This window comes from Melospiza georgiana, chromosome 10, assembly GCF_028018845.1.
Source record: "Melospiza georgiana isolate bMelGeo1 chromosome 10, bMelGeo1.pri, whole genome shotgun sequence".
NCBI lineage: Eukaryota > Metazoa > Chordata > Aves > Passeriformes > Passerellidae > Melospiza > Melospiza georgiana.
In genome coordinates, this window is record NC_080439.1 from 15,458,466 (window position 1) to 15,485,391 (window position 26,926).

The 26,926-nt window shown below is 41.3% G+C and overlaps 1 protein-coding gene across 8 annotated transcripts in view; it reads left to right on the top strand.

Annotated features, from left to right (window-relative positions):
• Positions 1 to 26,926, top strand: part of SPHKAP (SPHK1 interactor, AKAP domain containing) — a 63,899-nt gene that overhangs the window by 26,878 nt on the left and 10,095 nt on the right. For all 8 annotated transcript variants that reach the window (XM_058030883.1, XM_058030891.1, XM_058030884.1 and 5 more), the window contains 4 exons: positions 16,458 to 16,517; positions 19,417 to 19,551; positions 21,908 to 22,163; positions 22,437 to 26,160. In XM_058030883.1, the coding sequence (XP_057886866.1) occupies positions 16,458 to 16,517; positions 19,417 to 19,551; positions 21,908 to 22,163; positions 22,437 to 26,160 (4,175 nt within the window). The remainder of the gene's footprint in view (positions 1 to 16,457; positions 16,518 to 19,416; positions 19,552 to 21,907; positions 22,164 to 22,436; positions 26,161 to 26,926) is intronic.

A 26,926-nucleotide genomic window follows, 5' to 3' on the forward strand; every position in this document is an offset into this window, starting at 1 on the left:
CAGGGATGTAAGTAATGCAGGCAGAGGGAAAGGACAAGGACAGCAGCCCAAACTTCAGTCAAATTCAGTCCTGGTTAAACACCCTCCTGTCTAATTGTTGGCTGCTCTCCTGTGCCCCTGTGCCCCTGGCACTTCCTGGGAAGTGGTCTAATGGTGATGGTGGAAGCACAAAGGAGAGTGGCAGCATGACTGGGGGAGTGGGACAGTGGAGGCAGCACAGCCACGGCGTGGGCTAATGCCACGTGGAAAAACCCTAATCCATCTGCAGCACAGAAGGAGGAAGAATTACAGTTTAGGGTTAGTTAAATTGGTTGGTTTAGTGCAGGAGAACATACCCAGCCTAGGAGACAAACTTGAGCTTTGCGAAGAGGGGAAGCAATGCTTACTTTAGTGAGTGACAAGGGAGAGAAAAACCAGATTGTTACAAAGCAAACAGGTGATGTGATGATGGACCACATGGCCTGTGGTGTCTCTATTAGCTGACATAGTGAAGAATGTTTTTTTGCTATCAGAGTGGCTGGATTTTCAGAGCTGGCTGCTTGCCTTGCAACCACATGGCTTTGCTCTCCTAACCAGGTATTTCAGCATTTTCACTTTCACTGCAGTTTAGCCATCAAACTTTCAAACAACTTCAGGAGGAGGTTAAGGATGCCCTTATGCACTAATTTGAGCTGGTCAAATCAGGGCTTCTGTGGTATCACCTCCTCCTCCAGCTCCTGCTTCATCTCATTTGCTGCCCTGGCACTTGTACAAATGTGCAGTAAATCAATTCAGAGAGAAAAGTAACTATGAAATTAAGAAATTAGCTTTTCTAGCCAAGTCTTCCTTGAATCATATTGTCAGATAAATGCCATTGCTCACTCAAGGAATGGAACAAAAACATCCAGGAAACAGCTCCCACAAGTTATTCCAAACTGAATGATAACATATGCAGGAAGGAAAAATCTTTGGCAAGGTGTATTTTGATGAAATAAAGGACAGCAGTTTTCACTTGAAATAAAGTATATTATGAGTGGTTTCATTCTTTTCTTCACCCAAGTCTTTTTAAAGATATGGCACTACATATCTTTGGATTTTAGGTAGAAATACACAGGTTTTTTTTTTTCATCAGTCTTTGATACTAGATTACTTTCAGGTAACTTGCTAACAATAGTGCAGACACTGTGTCAGGGACATTTTCTATCACTTAGTCAGGGTCCATTTATCCAATATGTTCTTCAGAGTGTCCAGGGAATGAAAGCATGGCCTCACTGAAGAGTGATGGTGTAATCTTACAGGGGCTCAGAAAGAAGGATTATTCCCCAGGCTAGTACTAGTCAGCAAGGCTTTTTACACAGGCAAATACAGAAGTTTAGTCTTGAATCTCAAAGGAGGAGTTTTTGTTTGTTGGCTTGTTTTAAAACAAAGCTCTGTGTGTTCCTGAATAGTGACCATGCACAGCTGAAACAGGTGCTTTGTTTTGTGTTTGAATGAAGTTTTACATTTGCTAGGAAACATAGCAAAGCCCTAAAACCACCAGACCTATGTACTAAGACCCTTTTCCTCCCTCATGAGATTGCTTGCACACCTCAGCACTGTCACAGACGGGGAATTACAAGGCTGTTTATTTTACCTTTTACTCCATAATTACTCAACCATCTTCAGGAACAGCATTGTCTCTTTCAGAAATCAAAATCCATCCATTGCTTTCCAGATCTACACCATAATTACTGGGGATATTTTTAGGTTTAAGTCTCATCTTCCTATTCAGCTTGACGATACTTTAATTACATCCTGCCAAGGTGCAGGAACCAACAGCAGCAGGCTAAATCCTGGCAGTGAGTTGTAGTCCTGTCTCAGGCATGTGTGGGTGTTCATGCTGCTGTGGTAAGGAACTGAACCTTCCAGAGAGCCCCCACTGGCTTGCACAGGGAAACAAACCCCCTCCTCTCCAGCAATTGCTCTCTGCCTTATGGAGCACAGTGCAGGCAGACTGAGCACTCGCTTCAAAGACCACTGAAAAGATTACTTGTATAATCTATAAAATATGTTTCACTTTCTGCTCTTGTATGTACTTGGCTCTGAAAAATATATCTTCACATATGAGCTAATGTTAAGACAGAATTCAAATATGCTCTTAAAGGGTTGCATTTCCACATTTTCAGTACCACACATGTATCATACAGCAGTCAAATTCACAGCCTCATGAATTTCAGAGTATGAAAGGTTGACAATAGATTTTCTTCTCTTTCCTGTAACTTTAGACTTGGGACACTCTTTAATCATCTGTCTAGATATACCATCTTCTTTCCTGTCCTTCTGTGACAAGTCTCACACTGCAGTGGTTTTCTGTCTGTCCTTAAGCAGATGCTTAACCCTACTCTGACAAAGCTGTAAATAAGCACTGGGAGGATCAGGCATGGTATTGCAGCTGTATCCTCTCCAGCATTCCACTCTGGCATATTCTCCACGACCTGCTTTATCAAGAAATGAGATTCTTGTGCTACCTCCAGAGTGGACATCTGTGATTGTGCTGCTGTTACAACCACAGTCTCTCTCTAACATAAATTGCAGGCTGAGGTTTGCAGAAATTTGTTGAACATTAAGTATACAGGGCACTGGAGAGAGGAGATGGTGCATGTGGCATAAATATTTATTGGAATATTTTCACTAAGACTTAAGTGGCAATTAATTACATCAAACCCAAAGGAATAAGCTTTAATGGGAAGAAAATATTCACAGCTGTTTTTGAAGCAGTGGCTTATGAAGAGATAACTCAGGAAGATTCATTAATGCAGTCCAGCCATTAAAGTAGGGATAGGCTCTAAAATATCAAGAACCAAAAATCCACCAAGTCATTTGAGATAAGCACCTTCTGAAGAATAATTTGGACTAAATTTCAAATTCATTACCGCTAAAAATGCTAGAGGGAGAGCAGTATAACACATTCTTCTGACAACATACAAGGTGTACCAGAAAGAGAATTGTGGCTGGGCTGGGGAGACAAGGGAGAGTCATGTCAGGGCCTTATTTAGGTGAATTTGGGTGACTCACAGGAGATGCACTGAGCTGCCTGCTTTTGGAAACATTCTGTTAGGGCCTGCAAGGAGAGTGGTTGGAACCCTCATGTCATGTTACACAGCAGTTGTGCAGCTCACAGGAGAGGTTTTTATCTGGAAACTGAAGGGAGTAATGTGGCTTTTGTCACCATCCCAATGAAAATATAGGGCAAGAATGGGAGAAAGACTTCCTCCACTCACAGCTAAAGATGGAAATTGCCTCTCTCTAATCATGCAAAGGACCATACAACAGAAGGAAGGCTCAGAGCTTCAAGTTGATATTTCCCCAAGCTGCCTTGAATCCTGTTGTAATTTTGGGCAGAGAAACTGCCAGGAGAGCACCATGGTCCTACTTTGACACAAATGGATTTTTTTGATGGCAGCCTGATCTGACTTTGGTGAGATAAGGAAGGTACTGCTGTATCCCACTGAGGGATACCTGCCTTTGGAGTTATTTGTAGTACAGAAGATGGGCCTGAGCTGCTTCATACTCTGAGGTTATAACTGTGTGCTAGGCTGGAGGTAATTTTCTTTGCAGTGGCTGGTGTGGAGCTATATTCTGTATTTCTGCTGAACACAGGGAATGAACAGAGAAATGTTTTTGCTATTCCTGAGCAGGGCTTGTGTGCTGCCCCCAGCAGTAGTTCACTGGGGTGCACAGCAGGCTGGGACAGCAGACCCCAGCTGGCCCAAGGGATGTGCCATAGATGTGACATCCTGCTCAGCACAGAAAGCAGGGGGCACAAGGAGAAAAGGGGGCACAGAAATTCTCCCACCTGTATGATACTGCTACCTCACATTTTCATTCATGCAAATCCTTTTGCAAGTAGCTACAGGGCATATCTAGTACTTCCAAACTAATATTTTAATTTCTACATTTCACAGCTGGTTCCTCTGCCAGAATCATTTTGGCAAGCATGGAAATTAATGTGAGACAAGCATTGCATCCAAATGCTAATGGATGATTAGCTCTGTCTTCCAGAAACTTTTTTTTTTAATTCTGAGTCACTATCAGGCTATTTCAAACACCTCATATAAGACATATTCCAGCTCAAGATCTTCTTTAACCATTTAAATATAAAAGGTCAAATTTTACTGTGCATGGAAGAGAGAGCTACATCTCTTATACCATTCCCAGTCTCCTATCTACTGTAACTGTGCATTCTGCATATTAGTGATAACTGCTAATGACCCCAAAAAGAAGTGATGAGAGCCAATGGCAGTGAAAACAAGTCACCAGAATTTGTTCAGTGGAGGAAAGGAAATTGTAATCTAAAAACAAATACCCACAACAGAATAGCAACAACTGGCAATTTTTAGTTTCCTTATTTCTGATAATATCGTAGATATTCACAAAATTATATAAGTCCTTAAAGCACTATATACTATATACATTTTATATAAACTTCTTCAGTAGATACTTGTCTGTATGCTCAGGAAAAGGAGACACTTTTTAGGAGTTACCCAAGACAGCACACAAATTTAATAGCAAGAAATTAAACAAAATCTTTCCTGCTTCCCAAAACTACTCTGAGGTGGAGTAATAGGAGGCAAAATAATAGTAATGATTAAAAAAAGTGGGAGAACACTGAAGGAACATTCTGAAGAATATTACCTGAAACCTACACATTTCAGCTGGTAGTTTGTTAATGGTTGAGATCTCTCTTTCCCAGAAATTATAGGAAAGTGTCTTTTCCATTACATGCTTTATAATGGCAGTGTCACACGCCTCACTGCTCTGCATGAAGCCATTTTAAAGCCTCCTATAAAACCAGAAGGAAGATGAATGAAGATGACACTTTGGGCATTATGAAACCATATGCAAAAGAAAGTCACGTGCACATCCCTGCTTCAGCTAATCCTCATTTCCTCGTCATTAGTGCCTGTGTGTGACTGCACAGTGATGTATTTACATAGCTGAGGAATGTGTGAGTGTGCCTGAGTGGGTGCAGGAGCTGTGTGCCCCAGGCAGGGTGTCTGAGGGCTCTGCTGCAGCTGGGGCTGCTCTGGCTGTGGCAGCAGAGCCCTTGTTTATCACACAGATAAACACAGGGGCCCCATGGCAGGGTGCGAACTTGAAGAGCATACCAGGGTGGATGTTCTTCTGCACAGTTTTGTGCTCTCAGCATGAACCTTGGCTTGCACTGTGGGTTGCACCTAACTGCAGCTGAGTGTTTGCCAAAGGTGATCTCCAAAGAGCTTCTGCCAGGACCTTGTACAGACAAAGGGTGTGTCCATGTGCCCTGAAAGATGCTCTGCAGCTGTCCATACAACAGCTCTAAGTTCAAGAACAAACAGAAATCACCACACATTTCAGTGTCACTGAAATGACCACAAACACCACTCCTTACAGTACTGCAGGAATCTAGCACAGGCTGAGATTTCCAGCTCCTTTTCCAGAAAGATCCAATTCAATCCTCAAGTAGATGCCAAGACTTCTCATCTTGGTCTTCTGCAAAGAGAGTGGGAGCTACAGAAACCCAGACTTTAATCATCACTGTAGGAGTTCACCTTTCTGTAGGATGAGTCTAGACCTGCAGATTTAAGATGACCATGAAGAAGGAAGATGTTTTCCTGGTAGAAGCTTGTCTAGGGAAGAAGTTCAGACCAGAACACCTTTCTTATTCCCAGCTTTACTATTTCAGATGCAAGAAATTGAAAGCTAGAAGGTTCTTGTACTTCAGGGGTTTGCTCTAAACCCCTCAGAAGTGTTATTCAGGTATTTTTCCTCCATCTGTGTATGCAACTAAGTATAGAGAACAAACAACTTTTTTTTCTTTTTTATTTCAGAGCTTAAAATGGTAATGATAAAGTTAATAATCCAACTGACTCATGGACAGATCTTTATTTCTGTCAGCTGCTATGTAATTTAGTACAAAAACATCTGTGATTACAGCAGCTCCATGATCTGACTCTGGGAATGCAGGGCATGTGAGAATGAATGAGTGTGCAGAAGTACAGGTACTTCTGTCTGACACACAGGGATTGGGGATTGATTCAATAATTCTGACGTTATGGACACTTCCTCCAGATTGCAGCAGATGTTCAATTGAGATATTCCATGCTCTTTTAAACTGACAGTATGAAAATGTGGGTAGTCATATTTTAAAAGTAATTTTTCTAGGTATCTGGGAAGAGTTAGAATCAAATCCACCAAAATTAATTTTCCCAGTTAAAATCACTTTATTTACTGTGAGAGTGCAAAGAATTTCCCCATTTGCTTCTTGAACAGTGTATTTGAGTAAACAATGTCCTTCCAAAGCTACACATCTACCCTGCACCCTTTTTGGTTTTTAGTTCCCTCAAAGCTTGAAGAACTCTGTGAGAGGAAATTATTTAGCTTTACTATTTCATACTGGATTCTGAAACCCAGTAAAACAGATCTCAACTGAGGAATCACCTAAATCTGTTCAAAAATACATGTGATTAGGCAAAACATTCTCCCAAAGCAGCTTTGGGTTTGTGTGAATAAAAATAATTTGACAAACTAGTTGAATTATATTTAAATTAGTTTGATTAAGTTTTTTTTAAAGAATCAAGAGAACACCTAGGATTACAGCCTCTGTAAAAATGCATGATTAGAGTTTCTGGTTGCCTGTTTACCAACAGAAATAATTTCAGGCTCAAGGGAAATAGTCACTTTTGAGCTCACTGGATGCTATCTGTCTAATTTGACGATAGGCCAGAGGTTCCAGAGCCAGAGTTCCTACAGCTTTCATGAATACAGATGAAACTGAGAAATTGTAAGGGTGTGAACTTAAACCTTCTTTATACCACAGAGAAACCAGACAGAGCTGCCCTTTAATAAAGTCCACTGAGAGGAAAGTGGCAGAGCTTACATGTCAACATGCTGAAAAGTTAACCTTAAGATGCTAATACACAGATAAGCAGACTTTTCCAATCTCAGCAGTCTGACAGCCAGCTGTTTTCCAGACTGATTCATAAGCGCAAGAACCTGTACCATTCCTTCTTTTTCAAGTAATCTTGCTGCCTCAGAGCTCTACCTGTTAATAACCTGTCCAACAGCTGGGGCAGAGCTGCCCTGCAATTTGTAGAGCATGCATGAGCAGACAGATGATGTGCACACCTACTGCAGCAGAAACAGGGGTCAGTCCCAAAAGGTTTGGTTAAAAATGACAGAAACCATCACTGTCACCAAACTGTATCCATCACAAAGCTGTGATTTCTGTTGCTTGTAACAGTGGTCAGCTGTAGGTGGATATTTTGTATGCTGAATGTAAATTCTCTTAATGTAAGGATGAAACAATCCTTTTTAAGGGGAGAGAACATGAAGTCTTGATTTAAAAATGTAATTTTATGAGGCAGGAAGCAAGAAGAAGGAGTGAGGCCAGGATGGGCCCGGTGAAGAAAAGGAAGAGCTGAGGAAATTATCCAGAGCAGTTAGATTTTACAGTCCTAATTTCTTACAGTGCATACGACTGAGCTCAATCAAAAGCTATCACCAGACCTGTGTGCTTCCTTCCTTCTCAGCCCATCCTCTGAAAGCAGAGAACTTACAGAATGATCTGCTTTCAGTAAAGAATTTTTTAATCAGAGAAGACACAGAGCCTGTTTTTCATCTAGAGACAGCAGTTTCTCATCTACTGGATACAGTCCTGAAATCCCTTCACAGAAAGCTTTGAGTAGAGATTTATCAGGAAGAGTTTCATAAGGTGTGGCAACCACGGAGCTGCTGGTTTTCCCTGCTGCCCTGCAAAATGCCACCTCCCCAGTCCTTCTTCCCCCAGTGTAGTCCAGACCAAAAGACACCTGAGCCTGGGAAACTGCAAAATAAATACAGCAGCCCTGCCCCAGTGTGTGAAAAACAGGGCAAAAATGGCATACGTGGTCTGAACTATGATGCATACTAACATTTTACTTAAACAGATGGGGGGGACCATATTATGTATTCTAATGTTACTCTAATAATGTACTCTAATTATAAGTATAATTAGAGTAGTGGAGGCAGGAAAGAAGAACTAGCTCAGTTTAAAAACTCAAACCCAAATAGACTGTTCCAGTCATGGGTGTTTTAGCTGCTGATCTGACAGCCTGTATCAGCTGTGTAATACACAATTGACTCTTTCTGCTGATAGCTCCACTCACACCTTGGTAATACCTGCTCATCCTGACCCCCCAGAGACCCACGGCAGGTGGAATTTGAGTCCAATCAATCTCACAGTCACTGCTATGGAGTATTTTCACATGACATCTTTGTTTAGCAAAACCATTTGCATTTTTTAATTAGGCTTAGCCACATTGCCTTCCTCATCTTTCGCAAGGACTGAAAAATCCTGTAGAGCACCACAGAATGGATTGCTGTGCACAGATAAGCAGAATGGATTTAAGTACTTATAATGCTTTAATCTTATTTTGTGCTTCTAAGTGTCATACAAATGTCTTTGAGAAAAATAATTGATTTTTATAGTAGTTTAGAGCAATGCTATACCAAATAAAAGTATCTAGGTGTGTTAAAGAAAACATCAAGCAAATACTCAAATGTCCCAGAAATCTGAGCATTCATTTAGTAATGTACCATCAATGTTCTCCTTTCTAAAAATCAAACATCATCATAATTTCCTTGCTTCAGTTGCTTATAGGATTAAAGAATTCATCTCTTTGGCTTTGGAGACTGCAGGCAGTTGTATTTCTTGGCTTACCAAAACCAGCCTGGGCAGAGACTGCCAAGACAATCAGAGTTTGGGGCTCGAGGGAGTCAGTCTTTCACCTTGGTTTCATTGTTAAATAGCTTGGTTTTAGAAATCATTAAATATTTTATACTCTTTGGTGCATCTGGGACAGTGTTCTTAGCCAGTGATGGTTTCAGTCATTTTAAACAAAACCTTTTGGGCCTGACCTCTCTTTCTGATGAGTTACTTAGCAGAGTCTGGCCTATAATTAACCACAACAGTTTAAATTGCCAAAATGCAAAGATGCAATAAAGTTTTCATTTTAGTTTCTATTAAATCTTTTCCCTGGAAGTGTCTAAAATTCAAAAATGCTGTTTTATGAACTTTTGTCTTTTTCCTTCTGGAGCAGCCTGGTCACTGATGCATTGCTGTATTTCAGTGTCAGGCCCACCCTGCTGAGCAGGAGCTCAGAGGAGGCAGGAGAGGGATAAAGGTGCAGGACTGGCTCCTGAGCAACCCCAAACTGATTTCAGGTTATTTTTCTGCTCATGAACAAATTCTCCTTTAAAATACCACCTCCTGCAACAGTCCGATGGAACCATAATTTTTCCATACCAACAATTTTCAAATGCAGGAAATGGAAAAAGTCAAGATTAACTTGAGCAAAGCTAAATGATGGTATCAATTATGGTTTATTGGTTTGTATTTATCATTTTTTATTTGGACTGGCCTTCAAATCAGATCTGTTAACTGTCACAGTTATACTATCTAGTCCTCTGAGATTCTATTTAACATTTAAATGGGTACAGAAAGAAAGAAAATAAATAAGCATAATAAGACCTATCAAAAAATGAAGAAGATTAATGCAGGCCTATAAGGTTTTACAGAAATGTACATTACCTCTTCAATCTTGCACAAGCAATAATACTTTCTATTAATTCTGCAGTAAATACTCCTTTTGATGCCACTCTATAAATAAAAGTGGTGACAGAAAAACAACTTACTTTGTAAAGGTAATGAGAGAGAAAAAAGGGTAGAAATATCAGGCTGGCTATTGCTCCTGGCCTTGATGGGTGCAAAGGCATTTCTGTGAAGGAAGTTTTACACCCAACATGTGCATATTCACTGGGGCAGGCACAGAGTGGTTGATAACAACATTCCCATCATATGCAGTGAATTTGCCCAAGATTCACTGAGCAAATGAATCTTTGCCCACATTCATTTGGGCAATGAATCTTCAGACATTTGGGATGTCTAGAGATGCAATGCAGGGAGACTTCTACTCTCTGAAGCCTGAGTCAGAGGGAAAACCTGACAGCAGCTTTTCAGCACATGAATCAGAACTTTATTGTAGCATTTATACTGAGAGTTGGAGCCAGAGACCTCAGCTATCAGTTATGAAAGTTTTCTTGTAGTAAATAATTGTGGTGAAGTGACCAAAGCCACAAGCTTTCAAAAAGAGTTTGCAATCATCCTCCTTTCACACAAGTCCTACCACACCTAGATGGTTAAAAATTAATAGTGTCTTGAAAACTATTTTTCTGTTTCCTTGTTAGCCAATGGATGATCTTATGTGACATTTTAGAATATTTCTTTAGAAACCATCATTTCACAGCTATTTGGCTTTTTATCTTTCAAAAAAATGGTACTTGAAACTCTATTGGGATCACAAGATTTAAGAAATTGCAGTTTTAAAGAACAGAGAGATCAGTGATTAGGGGACCTTACAGACAGTGCACATAAATATCTACACACACATTTATATCTATATATCACAAGAAGTCCGGGAGGTTTTATTTAGCCATCCCATTAGCATAAATAAGACAAGTGAAAATAAATGCAAAGTTCTATTTGGGAGCTTTGCAGATCAGCATCAAAACAAATGCTCCTGTCACACAAACTGCCTGTATGGGTACAATCTGCTGGAAAAGGCATTTTGTGCTATCCTAATGTAAGTCAGAAATATATGAGTGATTCTGGTCATTTTCAAAGAGACAAAGCTCACAGCAAGTTTCTAGACAAAATCTGGCATGTTGCCACTCCTTTGATATTTTCTGTGGGTTACAGTTTACTTTGGTTCACAAGTACAAAGTAAAACAGTATTTTTTCCTCGGGCTTTCACTGACTTCAGCTCCTGAGGGAGGCCATCGTGCAGCTGTAGGTTCTCTGAAATAGTCACCATTCCAGTGAGCAATGCCTTGGAGCAGCTCTATTCTGATATTGTGCTGTGGGGAAATTACAGTGATCTAATCTTTCTAAAGCCAGGAGACTCAGACTTAAGTCTAATAGAAGTTTAGAGCAACTGTATTTTTTTTTGCTACTTTACAGAGATGAAATTAGGATGAGAATAGGTTCAGAATTTCAAATCTGCCATCCTATCACAGAGTTATTGCTAAGAGCAAAAATTATTGTGGTCAAAGATTGCATTAAATCCTTAAAACAACTGTCACAGCAATCACAGTTGATGTAAAATTCAATCACCCTCTTCACAAACTGCACCTTCACAGTCCTACATTTAAAAAGGGATAAAGTGTTTAGAATAATAGTGTATAAGGAACAGCACACACCCTGAGAATAAACAATCCCTGCCCAAAAATATGGAGAAGAAACCGCATGGAAATAAAATGCCAAGCCTTTAGTATTTCAAAGGATAATGCTAAATAATAATTAGAAATCACTGCACTGGTGTGGGGTGCATGTCCCTCCCAAGCAGCGAGGCAAGATGCAAGAAGCACAGCAGGGTAATTTAAAAGTGACATTGGGGAGCTGCATACCTGTCCCAAACCAGGACAGAGAGGACCCAGCTGGCTGTCCTGACATACAGCTGCCTCTGCACTCTGCTCAGCAGCAGATGGGGACATTTAAAGGGAACAAAACCATGGGGGAAGCTCAGACTGGGAGGGGCAGCACAGTCTGATCCTGCCTTCCCTGCTCTGGAGCTGCACTTGCTGCTGCAGCTCTCTGCCACGAGGGCTGCATTCCCACCAGCACTTGAACTGGCTTTTTACATAAAACTGCCTTCAGCCCTGGGCTCAGCAGGTGCTCACCTTCTCATATCCCACAGTTTGTCCTGCACATCCTCAGGTTTGGGCATTTACACTGCTTTAACTTGGCACCCAGGAACTGCCTGCTCAGAACCACTTTCTCCTGAGATCACTCCTGGGGCTAATTACCCTTTTTACTTCTTTGTAGGAAATTAGACATGAGTTTTATGGGCAGATAGCAGAGCAATCCCAAACCAGTTGTTCTCTCTAAGTGTCTGGTGGGGTGTCTGAATTGGCACCTGGCATGAGTTGACTGACTCCCGTGCCTCATCCTGACTCAGTGATGTGTCAGGAAGAGGATGGGAAAGGCAGAACAGCACAGACCTGGGAGATTAAAACTCTATAAACTCATTTTCAAGACAGCATTTACACCCTGAAATACCAACCAGGACAGCACAGAACACAGAGAGTTCTACACAGTTCTGGTGCAAATCCAACCATCTGCACAGACATTTAGCCTGTGGTGAGGCGTGTGGCACCAAACCCAGCCTGCTGGGGACACCGAGGCCAAAGCTGGGGATCAGGTGGATGGGGCAGTGGTGGAGAGACAGGGATGAAACACTTTGTGTCGCCTGCATACACTCCTGCTACCACTTTAATAGTCTAGTTAACTGTGTTGTCCTAATCCAGCTACTGATGGATTAGAAACTAAGAAACTCTGCTTAGGAGTGTCCTTTAGGTTACAGAGTCATAGGCTCTAATGTCAGAAAATGGCAGATACACAGTGCTCTGATTCTACATCAATTCCCCCTTTCTGCAGGCTTGCTGTTCACTGAGTCAGGCAGCAACACTGCATTGCATAAATGTGGGCATATGAGGTAAAATTCAGGTTGCACAAGCCATCTGTAGAGAGTTCTCATTTTCAAGTCTTGTCTCTTCCTTTCTTTTAAAATAGATATTGAAATTTTTGGGAGGGTGGTATAATACAGATTTCTTTGATTTTATGGGGGGAAAAAAGCCTGCCTCCTGCAGCCCTTCAAGCAAGTGTTGACCACAGTCCTTCACAGCACAGAACACAGGACTTGGCTCGCTTTGCTTACCAGGTTAACTATATCCTGGAGCCATTTGGCAGTGAGGAAAAGATACTGTGTTTACATTATATCCTTAAATATTTTATAAAAAATAATTGCTTAATATATAGTTCTTTTAAGAAGTGAGGTGTTTACATAATTTCTGCACCAACTCAAGAGCAGATTTCAGGACTCCACTGATCCATAGAATTTACCCTGTGCATCTCTTACCAGTCATAGAAATTACCATGCAAAATCTGAAAAAAAAAAATAAAACCAAAAACTAGTTTCTCTATTTGATTTTTATATGATTGTGGAAAGTACAGACTTCTTCAAGAGCTCAGCAAGTTAGTGATGATAACCTGGCTGGAACTATCCCAGTAGAAACGTTTGATGAGAGGAAGGTTGGGGGTCAGACCCAAATCTGTGCTACTGATGTACAAGACTCTGCAGAGTGCAAGAGTTCTATTCACAGTGTGCCAGTGCATTAGGTGGTTTAGGGACATGCAGCATCCTGCTTGGTGCTACATTTCAGTGCAGTGGTACCTGTTCCCCACAAGAACAGCTCTTTTCTCTCTTGAGCAAATGGGATTTCTACACTTGGAAAAATGACTGAACCAAAAGCAGACACTGGCACCTACCCGGGAAGTTGTGGGTGACTCTCTCACTGTGTAAAGCCTGAATTTGGGTGAGGAGTTGTTTCCTTTATGTATTATGCAACACCATTTAAATTTTGTTGTTTTCTCCCTGCAAAATAAGTATTTCCTAGGACAGAAAAAAAGGCGATGTCTTGACATTTCTGTGTGGTTTCCAGAGAGAAAATCAGTGTAAGTGGAAAGCAGACACACTTTGGAACTGAAAAGGTGTTTGTGGGAAGTCAAGGGTATGAAGAAGTAAAGGAGTGGCTGGGAAAGGACTGACATTTAAAGATACCATGATGAGGAGAAGGTTGGCTTGCAGCTAAACTAAGCTGCATCTGATACAAAGAAAAAGAATCAGAATTAAATTGAGGTTAGCAAATCCTGACCTGACCTTGGCTCTTCCTTCATAATTTATGCAGTGTTTCCATCCTAAAGATTATTAATTGTTCTCTCGTGTTGTTTTGCATTGTTTCAATGGAGGCGTCCCTGATAATTACTAGAAGTTAATCAAGCAAGGCAAGCTAATGAGAGCTTAAAACTTGTATTATGTAAGCAGAAAACAGGGAGAGATTTTTCATAATAGATAATTTTCTCTTTGAGCACCACTGGTGAAATATCTCCAACAAAAAGATCCTCACAGTGAACTTCCTAGAAGGAAGCAGTAGTGCAGAGCAGGCCAGGATGGGATTCTAGAGGTGATTTATGGTTGCAGTACCTCCCCATCTAGTCCTGCCTGCTGCTCCCAGCAAATGGAAAAAGTAAATGAGCTCATCAGTGTATTTCACCACTGTGAAACTGGCTTTTTTTCAAAGTTGCCTGTAATTAAAACTGCAAAATCCACAGAACAGGAAATGCTAAAAGAATGCTTTGGCAGTGTAACAAATCACTGTCAATTGAACTTGACAAGTGTATCTGGAAGCTGGATTCAGTTCTGCCACAGGTTTTCTAGTGCAAGTTCATTAGGTTCTGAAAATCAATTAAAAATAAAAAAAGAAAGACAATTTGACTTAAAACACCAGATATTCCTGTTTGTACTGAGGTTTCATGTGCTGAGGCATGAGTGAGTTATGTGCCAGGCACACCTGAACAGAGGTGATGATTGTTTTGGCTGCTTGGAGAGGGCCTGGCTTTGGGGTGGCAGTCAGTGCCACTGCTCATCACAGCAGAGTCATGAGCCAGCACCCCATGGAGGCAGCAAAGGGCAAACCAGGGTTTATCAGAGAATCTGGTGTCTGGCTGAAGACACAACTGCTCTGTGCAGCTTTTCCACAGCTCTCCTCAGTAACAGCCCAACCTTCAACATGGGGTGACCCTGCTGGGGAGGACTCAGACTGGCCCCACACCTTCCCCCTCTCCTTCCCTGGCCAAACTGGTGGTTCCCTAAGCAAAAACACCTCCATGCACCTGCAGACTCACTCATGATAAATTCATATCTTGCACTGTCATGGGCAAGTTCATGGGCAAATCAAGAGTGTCATTTTCTAATGCTATTTGGTAACTACCTATTGTTGGTATGAGAAATGCCTACATGTGAAAACCCAGTAGAAAGTAAGAGAAGTGTTTGTCTAATCAACTGCAGCATGTTTAGGACATTACATAACCACCACACTATGTAGCTAGAGGATATTTTTACTATTTTATAGCTTAGACATTTTTATAACTATTTCTTAAAAGTTCAGCAGATGACAGTGGCATATCCTGATTGTTGTCATTATCAGACACAAATATTTTTGCTAAAAAATGCAAAAAGGGCTGGAAAATATGTTTGTAAGTTCATATAAAGATGACATTAAACTATTTAAAAGGGCAAAAAGCTTTCTTCTTCACTGGGTTTTTTTGTGGTTTATAATGGGAGCACTGGCTGGATCTTTCCATCTGCTGTGCTGGCCGTTACTGCAGATGGTCATAATCTGTACATATGGCATGTGCATATATAAACTGAAATCAGGGTTGTCTTGGTGTAAAAGCAGGGACACAACAGGAGCTTGGGTGCCAAACACAACAGTGTTGGTGAAGGGGATAATTTAGAGCAATTTCATTTTCTATGGGATATTTACATGGAATTAGGGAAAGTATTTCCTCTTCACTGGAAAAGAAGTAAAAAAAAAAAAATCACTCAGCTCTTTTATGTTAAATTTTGGGCCTGCAATTTATTTGGAGTCAGGTGTTGGCTTCAGCTGTGCCTTGAATTTGTGTTAGGCTTTGGGTTAAATGAGGACAACACCAAACTCTCATAAACCTCACAGTCAGCCTGGTTTTGGAGTCCCTGCTTCTAACTCAGAGCTGGAGGGGGGATTTTCTTATTAGAAAATGGCCTTCCAGTAAGCATATAATAAAATAGAAATCCTCACAAATTAAATGGTCTTTAGATCTGAAGTTTGTGTTTAAGTCAATCTCACTACCATTAAATATTCACTGAAACTCACAATAATCAAAGTGGCAAAAGCCCTTGTCATCAAAAGTAGAACTTTCTGGTGCAGAACTTGCTCACCAGGCAGTTCAGCTTTTCTGCACCTGTGGTGCCAGTTAGCAGAGCTGAAAATTTCCTGTGGAATATTGCCCCATGAACCAAGTTTTAAGAACTGCTTTTATAAAGTGTTAAACTTCTCATAGACATTTTGGAAAGCTAGGAAAGGTACTGGATTATTTATGTGATGTGCAGAAAACTCTAAAAGCAGCTCACAATTGCACTTACTTAAAAACTTTTAGCAACAAGTGCCTGAAAGAAGAAGTCATTGGAAAAACAAGACATGAAGAATTTATCAGATATGTGATCAAATGTATTTTTAACATTTTCTCTACCTTTACTGACATCCTCTGTATTACAGTTTATTTGCAACATTTGCTCATTCATCAGATAAGCCAATTGTCAGCACAGATAAAGTCATGACTTTTACTCCTTTTTTCCTCCTTTCTTAACATCTATTCCACTGTTCTCTTTACAAACCTTTCTACCTTTCTTGTACTAGGAAAAAGCTTCACAGTGAAAGGCTTCAGCTACAAGGCTAGAAAATGAAAATATAGTGACTTTAAAAGGGTTGCTGCCACTCTAATACAACTTTATAAAGTGCTTTTTCTTTTTTTCTCATTATAGGTTTGTTTTGTGAATTTAGATGCCAACAGAGATGATTGCAGCGATGAGCAAGTGAAACAGGTAACTGCTTATGTCTTAAAAACATGCACAATGGATCTATTCAGGCCTACCAGGGCTCTCTAGTAAAAACAAAGATTAAAATTCTATGAGCAAATCAAAGCCAACCCTAGATTTTTAAATGCTACAGAGAGCAATGCATAAGGAATCTGAAATTGTCTCAGCACTGGACTATGTTACGTATCATTTCTTATTCCCATCCCAGAAATCTGTACTGAATCATGGCAGTCTGAATTCACAGTAGTTGTATGAGTAGATTTCTTGCTTTTATGAGAGAATGTTCACATGCATCCATTTTCTTTTAATTTGGCATAATACTACATGAAAAGAGTTTCTGGTGTCCAGCTCTGGCACCAGTTTGTGATTTCTTTCTCTGTCCTACAGCCAAAAAGCCCCTGAAAATCTTCCACTCATCTAGGTCTTGTTCAGCTGAGCTGTCTTACTCAGTCAGACTCCACAGAGGTAGATTATGTACTCTTGAGGAGAGGGTCTAGATAGAACAGAACTAAATGTGTGTGTGGTCTGTTTAACTGAAATTTACAAGAGTAGGAAAAAAGAAATTTTTTAAAAGCAGTAAAAAAACCTGGTTCTTTTATAAGCACTGAGACAAACTACATCATGATATGGTATGATATTTAAAAAACATACCATTCCAGAATAAAAACCAATAAATCTGCAGAAGTCACATTTTAAAGAAAGGGCCTGGTGTCACTTTTGTGCTTACGTCTTCCTTTATCAGTTCTTTTTATCATCCGGGCTCAGTGCACACCAATAGAGAAGCAATATGTAGTGAGTGAACTCAGGTGGGATCTCCTGGCAGTACCCAGGGAGTTCCTTGGTCAAACCTTTACAGTTCATTTGCTGGAAACACTTCTAACTCATAGAGCAACCAGTGCTGGCACCTTGATGCCTCCTGCAAGTCATTTGTTAGCAGGAACAGTTTTTCTGTGCTGTGTTCTGCATCCTGGATCTGTGAAAATTCAGTTGTCAAAAATAAATATGGCATCTTGCAGCAAAATGATTTTTCTATTGAATCAGCGAGTTAACTGTGCAGAACAGCTTGAGAGGTTTTACTTTACTGAAGCCACAGAAGCACTGGTTGTTTTCTAAAACGTGGTGGTTTTATTGCTGTTTACAGTGTTTGTTGAGGAACAAAAGCTATGAGAGGAAATAAAAAAAGTTTCTCCCTCAGTCTTAGAATTAGACATCTGTTCTCAGTTTTCAGTGTAGGTAATAAAAATCCCCTGCTAGCACAGGTACTTTGCATTCTTTTCCAAGAGGAAACTCCCTCATCCCCATTTCTTTGTGTAATAAGCAGGTTTTGTAAATTAGCATTGAGTGGCATGGAATTTTATGCAATACACTGGTGTGGTGAAAGCATTTCTGAGAAGACTTCTGAAGATGTTAGCACAGCTGTTGTGCATATGGAATAAGTATTTACTAGCAGGTACTTGATTTACTAATAGATACTGTTAGGATTTTGTATCACTGATGGAACTTTTGAAATGGGTTAAATTGGAGGGTTTTGTGTAAAATAATTGTCCTTTCAGACTTCTTTTCTTTTTTTCTGAAGAAAAGGTAAAGAAGTGAAGTAAAAGATATATAAAATGCCATCATTTCCTACCTAAGAAATCTGATAAAATGGGGCTATTTAGGCAGAAAAACAGAGATACTTCAGGAAGTGTCTGTGATAACAGAAAGGTTATAATTTTAAAGAAAAAAATGATGAGAACTTTTTTATGCTACAGTGAAACATCAAACTGAATTGAAGCACTGAATTCAGTTATGTCACATAAAAATACTTAGTCTCATCTGAAGATCATTCCCCTGAAAAGTGAACTGTTTCCCATTATTGATTTTGCTTTTCTAAGCCAGAATGTTTTATTATATCTAATTCAATCCAAGGAGAACTAACAGTACTGCAGGCTTAATATTTTCAGGATGAAAAGGGAAAAAAAATGAAGTATTGTTGCCTTGGTTAGTAACTAAAGCAGATGGCTGGGTGCCCAAATCTGCACTCCCTGAAGGGCTTTGCCACACATTCTGCACTGACACATGGGCCATGGTGGTGCAGAAAATGGAGGTGGTGTTTACTCTGCTCCTGCTCTGAGGGGTCAGCCTTGGTTCTCTGCTCACAGAACAAGGACACCAAGGTCCTTGGCAGAGAAAACTGCACCCTCAGAGCAGGTGTTGCCTTTTTGGCCTGGCCTTCATACACAGAGGAGCACAAATGTCCCCTGCACGTGCTGGGGGCAATACAGATCTCCTGTATAGCATCACTGATGCTGTGACTGTTCCTGCTTTTGCCTCTAATACATAACACATAGGGAGTGACTGTATCATTACAAATGGAAGGTCATGAAGGTATGCAGTGTAACAGCAAAGAAAAGCACATTTCATGTATCTCCAATATTTTTGCTGTTCCATGTTTATCATTGCATCAGTTTGGTTGGCAATTTCCAGGTAACTTCCTCTGGTTTATTGCTATTCATATGTGTGGAGGAAAACAGGAAGATTTGCCCTGTTCTCATTACCATGCCTACTGAAGCTTTTGTGTTTCCGACCATGAGAGAGACACTTTTCACAGTCTAAGGAACTCACATGTAACAGGAACTATTTAGATGCACCAATCCAATCAAGCTGTTTACCATGTGACAATGTGAGGGATGGCAGATTGTCATGCTGGACACTTGAGGAAAAGTTTATACTATCATCCTTGTCTTGTCTGGTGTCTCAAAAGAAGAACGCCCATTTTAATGCTGCCAGTTCTATTCTTCATCTACTTGAAGCTCACCAAGTGAGCTTTCTAAAAGGATTCCTCTAAGTGATATTTTATTTTAATATTTTTAACTGTGCAACTCAGACCTCATTACCTGAGAACAAACTCTGTTTCCTTCTACAGAAGCTGATCAGTGTCTCACCCAGCCTCCCCAAGCTGATCAGTTCAATGAATGTACAGCCACCGAAGGAAAATGAAATTGTCCTGCTCAGTGGATTGACAGCAGGAAACCTCCAGGCCGATTATGAGGTTCCCCAGGTAGGAGCCAAACTCAGCTTTAAGATCACCTCACGCCTGTGAAGGGTGGAATTTGGAAAATGGGAAAAAGGAACTTGAAAGCGAAGACCTGAGATCAGTGTGAGATGAGTGGAAGTTTGTGAACATACAAACAGCCTCTGTCAGACAGATTTAAGTGTGGTGCACAGCAGGGGGACACACCAGGTACACAAAGATAGCTGAGAGATCCTGCTATTCCCCCTGGATCCTGCAGATCTGGGTTGCAGCTGCTAATGCTTTAAGCCACATTAGCACTTGATCCTTCAGGGGAGGCAGGCACTGCTGGCAGAGATGACTCATTTGTAAGGCCAGATTTCAAGAGCAGCAGAGAGGGAAAGAGGTGATACTTCTGTGCATAGAGCTGGGCCAGGGCACCGGCCTTTCCAGTGGCCTTGCCACTTCCCACTTTCATTCCCAATCCATCTTCACCTCTCAGCTTCATTAAAGCTGCAGTTACCCTGGAGTACAAAACTCTCTCAATCAAAATAAATGTGAACAGGTATTGCCAGGTTTGTCTGCCGCAGAAAAGAAAATAAGGGAACTTTGTTTCACTGAAATTACCTTGTGTACAAAAGCCTTCCCGAAGCAGACCCTGTGACAGCTGTATTTCAAAGAGCACTGAATTTTATAGTTTACCAATAAGCTGATCATTAAAGAGAGCAGTTACCTGGTTATTGAGCTTTCTTGCCACTCATGACTAATGGCTGAGTTTAGAAATGTTTAACAAATACAGGCACAAGGCTGTGGTGGGAGCAATGGAGCTCCAAACCCCACATCCCAAGATGTTGCAATCCACACAGGGCTGGTCTGAGGCCCAAACAAGGTAACTGAAATACACAAGTTACCCCTGTCTCCACAAGCCTAGAGACACTGAGACAGGCAGCCCTCTCACAGAGAGTGGAGTCAAGAGCCAAACAGGAACTAAATAAATGTCTGTCGAGTAAAGCTTTGCATTGAGACTGGATGAGATTTATTGGCCAAATATGCCACAGTCATCCTATTGCTTGGCTTTCAGAGAAATTAATTTGTAAGGTGACTGGCAGAGTTTTGTAAAAGGATTTTTATGCTACTCCCCCTCAAGCCATTTTCACAAGTACAACCCCACAAAATGTGGACTGCGGAAGAAGCAAGGGAATGTCTGATCTAAAGCTGCATCTCTTTTTCATAGCATTTTTCACAATACCGTGCATGCTCAAGCCTGATTCAATTTCATAGCAGCTATCTAATTTATCATTTCTGTTTTAACACACTAAGTTATCTGGTTTTCTTTTCAGGCACATGTTTTAGGTGGAAAGGAAGAGCAAGCTAATGAACATGTTAATCTAGCATAACACTCATCCCACTCTCTTTATTAGTAGATGATTGGTTTGCATTCACAGTCAAAAGGTCCAGGATGGGGTCACCTTCCTATGTTAGCTACTGTGCAAATGCCCAGGGGGTCCAGGGCATCTTTTGCACAGCCTAAAACTTCTGCCTCAATCCAATCCAAAGTTGGTGCCACCCAAGCTAGCTCTTTCCTGGGAGCCTGAGTTCAAAGCATGACAAGCTGTAGAAGCTTGGCTTTGGTTCAGGATCCATCCATACAACAAGCATGGTCCTATGCAGAGACATTGACTCAGCTCTGTTGTATAAATGTCCAACTGTTTTCATATCAGTAAAATGAGGACAACAAGAGTTCCTTCCTCTCAGTTTCTGTCCAGCATTCAACTTAATTGTACAGCTTCTCTAGAGAAGGCAGTTTTATATAAAGGCTGAACACATTGTGCACTGGATCCCCATTTCCAGTGGGAGGTTGTATTGGCCTGAAATAATGGGGCTTTGGATAAAGAGGGAGAGCAGCAAAGAAACAAAATAAAACACTATTTAAAAATGGTCTGTTGGAACATCTAAAGGTGACCTGCTCTTCACAGAATTATCAGGTCAGTATTTACAGGGCTGTCTTCAAACAAGCACTGCAACAGAAGTGACCTTGAAAAGGATTTCATGCCCACAAACAATTCCCTCCAGAGAGGTAATACAGGTAGTGTGAGGTCATTAATAACAGCATGTCAGATGACTAACATCAAATAATTATCTGTCATTAAAACAATAAGTTGAATGAAAACAAACAATCCCCTGTGATACAGCTGGGTTCTCTACTAAAACACTTGTATAGCAAAAGCTGTCAGTCCAAGGAATCTTATTTTGGCATATGTGTAACTGCACACTGTTACTAACATCGAAATGACAAATCGTATGGCATCTGGGCAACAGAACATTCCCGAGATATTTATAGAGAGGGAAGCTTAAAATAAGTGTTATTTTTTAATTGAATAACTGAGATTCTTTTCCCCTCTAGTGTCCTTGGCTGGCAGATGTCTGCTTGGTTCAGTGTGCGAGGGGGGACAGGAGGAACAGCGCAAGCTGCATCATTTTTGAAATAAACAAGTTTCTGATTGGACTTGAGCTCGTTCAGGAGAGGCAGCTGCAGACTGAAACTCGTGTCCTAAAGCCTGAGGATGACACAAACTGCTCTGTGTCCTCAATAGAAGAAGATTTCCTCACAGCCTCTGAGCACCTCGAGGATGACAACGAGGCTGATGAATATAAAGCTGGTAAAAGCAGGGGGACTGAGCATAATTGTGCTGTTGCTCATACTGCAAAACAGCTATAGCAATGCTCACAGAAATTGCACTTGATGTTAATTCATGCATATGTAATTTAGAAAATGGACAGCCATTCATATTTTTTAAGTTTTGTTCAAAGACAAGGTACATGCCTGTGCAGTACTTTTACAGAGCAGTAATGGACTACAAAGTTGTACAGCTCATTTCTTTTAGAAGTCACAAGTTAGTCTCCAAAAACTAATTTTTAATTTTTCTCAACAGGTCATGAAAAATTAAATGTTTCAGAAGCATCTTCAGATGTCAAAAAAAGTAAAGGAAAGGGATTTGAAAACATTCACTATAGAAAAGCCAGGTTGCCATTCATTCTTGAAGGGAACTGCATTAATAAAGATAATGCAGCTGCTCAGGTCTCTGAAACTGTGAATGTTGTGGCTGAAGATGGCATCTCACAACCTGAAGCTAAGTCAGACCAGGAAATACTGTGGCAGAAGGAATTAGCTGAAAACGGTACTTCACCATTTAGTACTACTAATTTGACTAGGGGCAGTGAAAACTCAGCACTTGTGTTAGAAGATGTATCTGTAACCAAAATGGCCAAAGAGGAGCCTCGGGGTGACCCCACAGTGAAACACAGCAGCAAGGCAGATGGGGAAGATTGTGCAGGGATCAGGAAAACTGATCCTCCCTCCCAGAACGAGCAGGCGACCACAGGGCAGTACGCCACAAATTTAGCAGAATCTGTTCTGCAGGATGCATTCATTAGACTGTCACAGTCTCGACCCAGTTTCAGTGAGGAGGCTGCAGTCAGCATCTCTGTGGGAAGCTCCTGTAAGTCAGAAGATGCATCTGCTTCCCGATCGTGGAATGAACTCCCAAAGATTGTCATAGTGCAAAGTCCAGACAGCTCTGAGAATGTACCTGACTGGCCAGGGTCTGCCTTCCCCAGCCTGAGCCACTGGGCTGAGGCAGAAAGCTCTGCTGAAGTTTCAGATTACTTTGAGGAAGAACACTCAAATGGACATGACCAAAGTGCACTGGAAGTGGCTCTGGCTTGTGCAGCCACTGTCATTGGAACCATTTCCAGTCCCCAAGCTGCAGAAAAGTTCCGCCGGGAGCAGGAAGCTGCAGACTCGAGAAGTGGAGTGGCTGCTGATGAGGGGGTGCACGCAGCACCCTCACAGCTCCTCGACTGTGCTGGCACGGAATATTCATTCCCATCTGCACTCTGTGGCATGACTCAAGTGGCAAGTGCTGTAGCCATCTGTGGCCTGGGGGACACAAAGGAGGACAAGTACCCTGCAACTTCCAGTGGACTTCTGTCTGCTGCTCAGGCCTCTGCAGCCATCACCCTGCATTGCAGCTTAGCTGTAGGAAGCAGCATGGAGAAGCTGAATGAGAGCATTGCCGAAGCGCTTCTCAAAGAGGCATCCGTAATTCTGACAAAACCCAACACATACAAAAATGTAGGGCATTTTATGGAATCCATGAACAGGAAAATTATTGAAACAGCAGCAAGACCACGTATTCCACGTGCTGATGGAGTAATCAGGGATGAACTTGCACAAAACTTATCCAATATTATTCTACGACATGCTATGGAAGAGGTTAGGAAGCAGAAACAGCTACAAGCCCATTTAGAGGATGGCTCAAGTACACAAGACATTTTCACAGAGACTGCAAACGAGTTACTTTTTAATATAATATATTTCACTTGCAAGAAGATGAACGACATAAGGCAACTTGAAGAGTGTTCTCCTCTCTTTTCCGAAGGCTCAAAAGCAGAGAAAGTAACAAGAGCAGAAGGATGGCCAACACTGGTAACAGCCTGTGAAACTTCACACAGCCCCCTTGATCACTCTGCTGCTCAGCCATTTGGTACATCCTACAGCACCAGTACTAGCAAAGATCTTGAAAAGGTCACAAGCACTTGCAAGAGTGATATCAAAGATGTAAATAGCAATGAAGTTTCCGCACTGGATTCAGAACCAAGTGGAGATACAGGGCACAACATACTTGGTGCAAAAACATCTCCCAAGAAGAGATACCTGAAAAGAACTGCGCGTGACTGTTACAAATCCCCAAATCAGAGTAACAATCAGCATCAGAAGAAAGACTACAGATCATTTTCAGACAGAGAAAATACTCTTGCAAGCAGTGAATGCAGGCACGGTGTTCAAGAACAGCTGTCTTCCAGTGCCACCATAAATACAGAAAACCAAGCCAAGATTAAGTGTGATTCTGTGCTAAATAATGATGTTCAACTTAGCTTGTCTTTGTTAGGAAACCATGTGTTGCTTCCTTCTCAGCCTGTGCTACAGGTGAAAAATTCAAGGGACAAATATTGTATAACAGACTTTGCGGAAGAATTGGCAGAAACAGTTGTCTCTATGGCAACAGAAATAGCTGCCATTTGTCTAGAAAATTCAAATGGCAAGCAACCCTGGTTCTGTGCGTGGAAGAGAGGCAATGAATATCTGGTGACCCAGAGTTTATCATGCAGAACCATGAAAAGGAAGAAGGAAACCCATACCAATGGTTCTGTGGTTCGGAAGCACAGGGCACCTCGGCTTAGTGAGATCAAAAGAAAAACAGATGAGCATCCTGAGCTAAAGGAAAAATTGATGAATCGGGTAGTAGATGAATCTATAAACCTTGAGGACACACCAGATTCAGTCAATCTCTTTGCAAATGAAGTGGCTGCCAAGATCATGAACCTCACTGAACTCTCCATGGTTGATAGCATCTGGCAAGGTCCAAACCACCCCAGGAACAGACTGCACTGTGAAAGGTGGAGCCGAGCTAAGGCCTCAAGCTGTGAGAGCATACCAGAGGAGGACTCCGATTCCAAAGCCTCTTTCAACACCCTAGGCCTCATGAACAGCTTTGGTCACTCTCTGAGCCAGACAAGTTCTGTCTCAAAGCAGTCTAGTTGTGAAAGCATTACAGATGAATTTTCAAGATTTATGGTGAACCAGATGGAAAACGAAGGAAGAGGTTTTGACTTATTACTGGATTATTATGCAGGAAAAAATGCAAACAATATCTTAACTTCTGCCTTGCAACAGGTAGCCAAGAAAAATGGCCATCTTAACGTAAGACCAAGTTGCCCATCCAAACAGTCCAGCACAGAAAGTATAACAGAAGAGTTTTATAGGTATATGCTAAGAGAAATCGAAAAGGAAAATAAAGACAATGCATCATGCTCTCGGAATTCAAAGGACTGGTGTGGCAGTTTGCTGGCGCCCTCTCTGCGGTCACCTTTCTGCTTCAGGCAGTCATCAATGCCCGACAGTCGATCCTCAGGCTCCAGGCTCACAGTGAACGTCCCAATTAAAGCAAATTCCCTGGATGGGTTCGCCCACCACCGCCAAGATTCCCTAAGTGTCCAGCCCGTCAGTACCGTGGCTTCTGCAGGGCTCTGCAAGTCTGACTCATGCCTGTACCAGAGAGGCAAGACTGACCAGATCACAGACATGCTGATCCACGAGACCTGGACCAGCTCCATCGAGTCCCTGATGCGCAAGAACAAAATCATCGCAGATGAGGCAGAGGCTACAGAGGCAGACCAGTTTTACAGTGATTCTCCACCACATGTGGAACAGTATGCAAAAAGACTGGCTGCAAATATTGTTGAAAGTGGTAAAAGTTTGATTGTTGTCCAGCAGGATTCCTTTGATTATACGAGCCGAGAACTCGTGGAAAGCAAACATCCCCAAAGCACAACCCAGATACAGCCCAAACCCAAAACGGAGGAGGTAAATTTGGATGAGAAAAAAGAGCATGTGAAGAGCCCTGGAAGCCTCCCTGCAGGACAGCTCAGGGAAGTGCCTTTAATTCAGATAGAAACTGATCAACGAGATGAGCCAGATAAAGACTCAGAGTCCTTAACTTCATGTGGCCCATCTGGAAAGAGGCATCAGAGCAAAGAAAAGCCTCCAGAAGCTTTGGATGGGAAACACATGGTTTCCAGTTCCCCAGTAAGTAGGTAAGTGACAAAACAGCAAATCAGCACATTGCTTTGGTCTTTGGTTTATTTTCCAGTAAAATTTATTTTGATAAAGGAAAAAGATAAGAGTGGTACTTTTAAAGAAATAAGCAGGATAAGTTTTGACTACAAGTTTCTTTTGGCATAAAATCACCCAATCATGTGTCACAGTGACACTTTCTGGAGAAAACTTATATTGACTATGACATTATGGTATTAAGATTTAAATCTAATACTGCACAGACAAGTTCTCTCTCTACAGACATTTATGTCTCCTTTAAGGCAGGAAAGATGGACCAAGTTTAAACTTTTATTTAGCACAGACTGGTATCTGAACTAAAAAACAGATAAATAAAAATCAGTGCTAGTGTATAACAGACAGTTCTCTGCTATGCTTGTTGCAAGTAACATTTTGTGTACTTGGAAACAAGAGCAGACTTCTTGAGAGCTTGAGGTTTAACTTTGTGTTTACTGCCTGGAGTTACAAGTAGTAAAAATTCTTTAGTGAAGGAAAAATAAGAATAAAAGTAGCCCTCACCTCTTAGTTCAAGACTTCTCTGGTAGAATTTAGATAGGGAAAAGAGCATTTTATTTTAATGTCCTTTCATGGAGTTTACATCACAGCTTACCACCCTCTCCTTACAGCTGTACTCCTTTTGTAAGGAAATCTGCAGCGTGCTTTTGTTGAGGTAAAGTGTGAGCCATCATGAGAGTGCAGTGCAAATGCAGGGTATTGCTGTGGGTGCTCTGAGGTGAAGGGAATGCT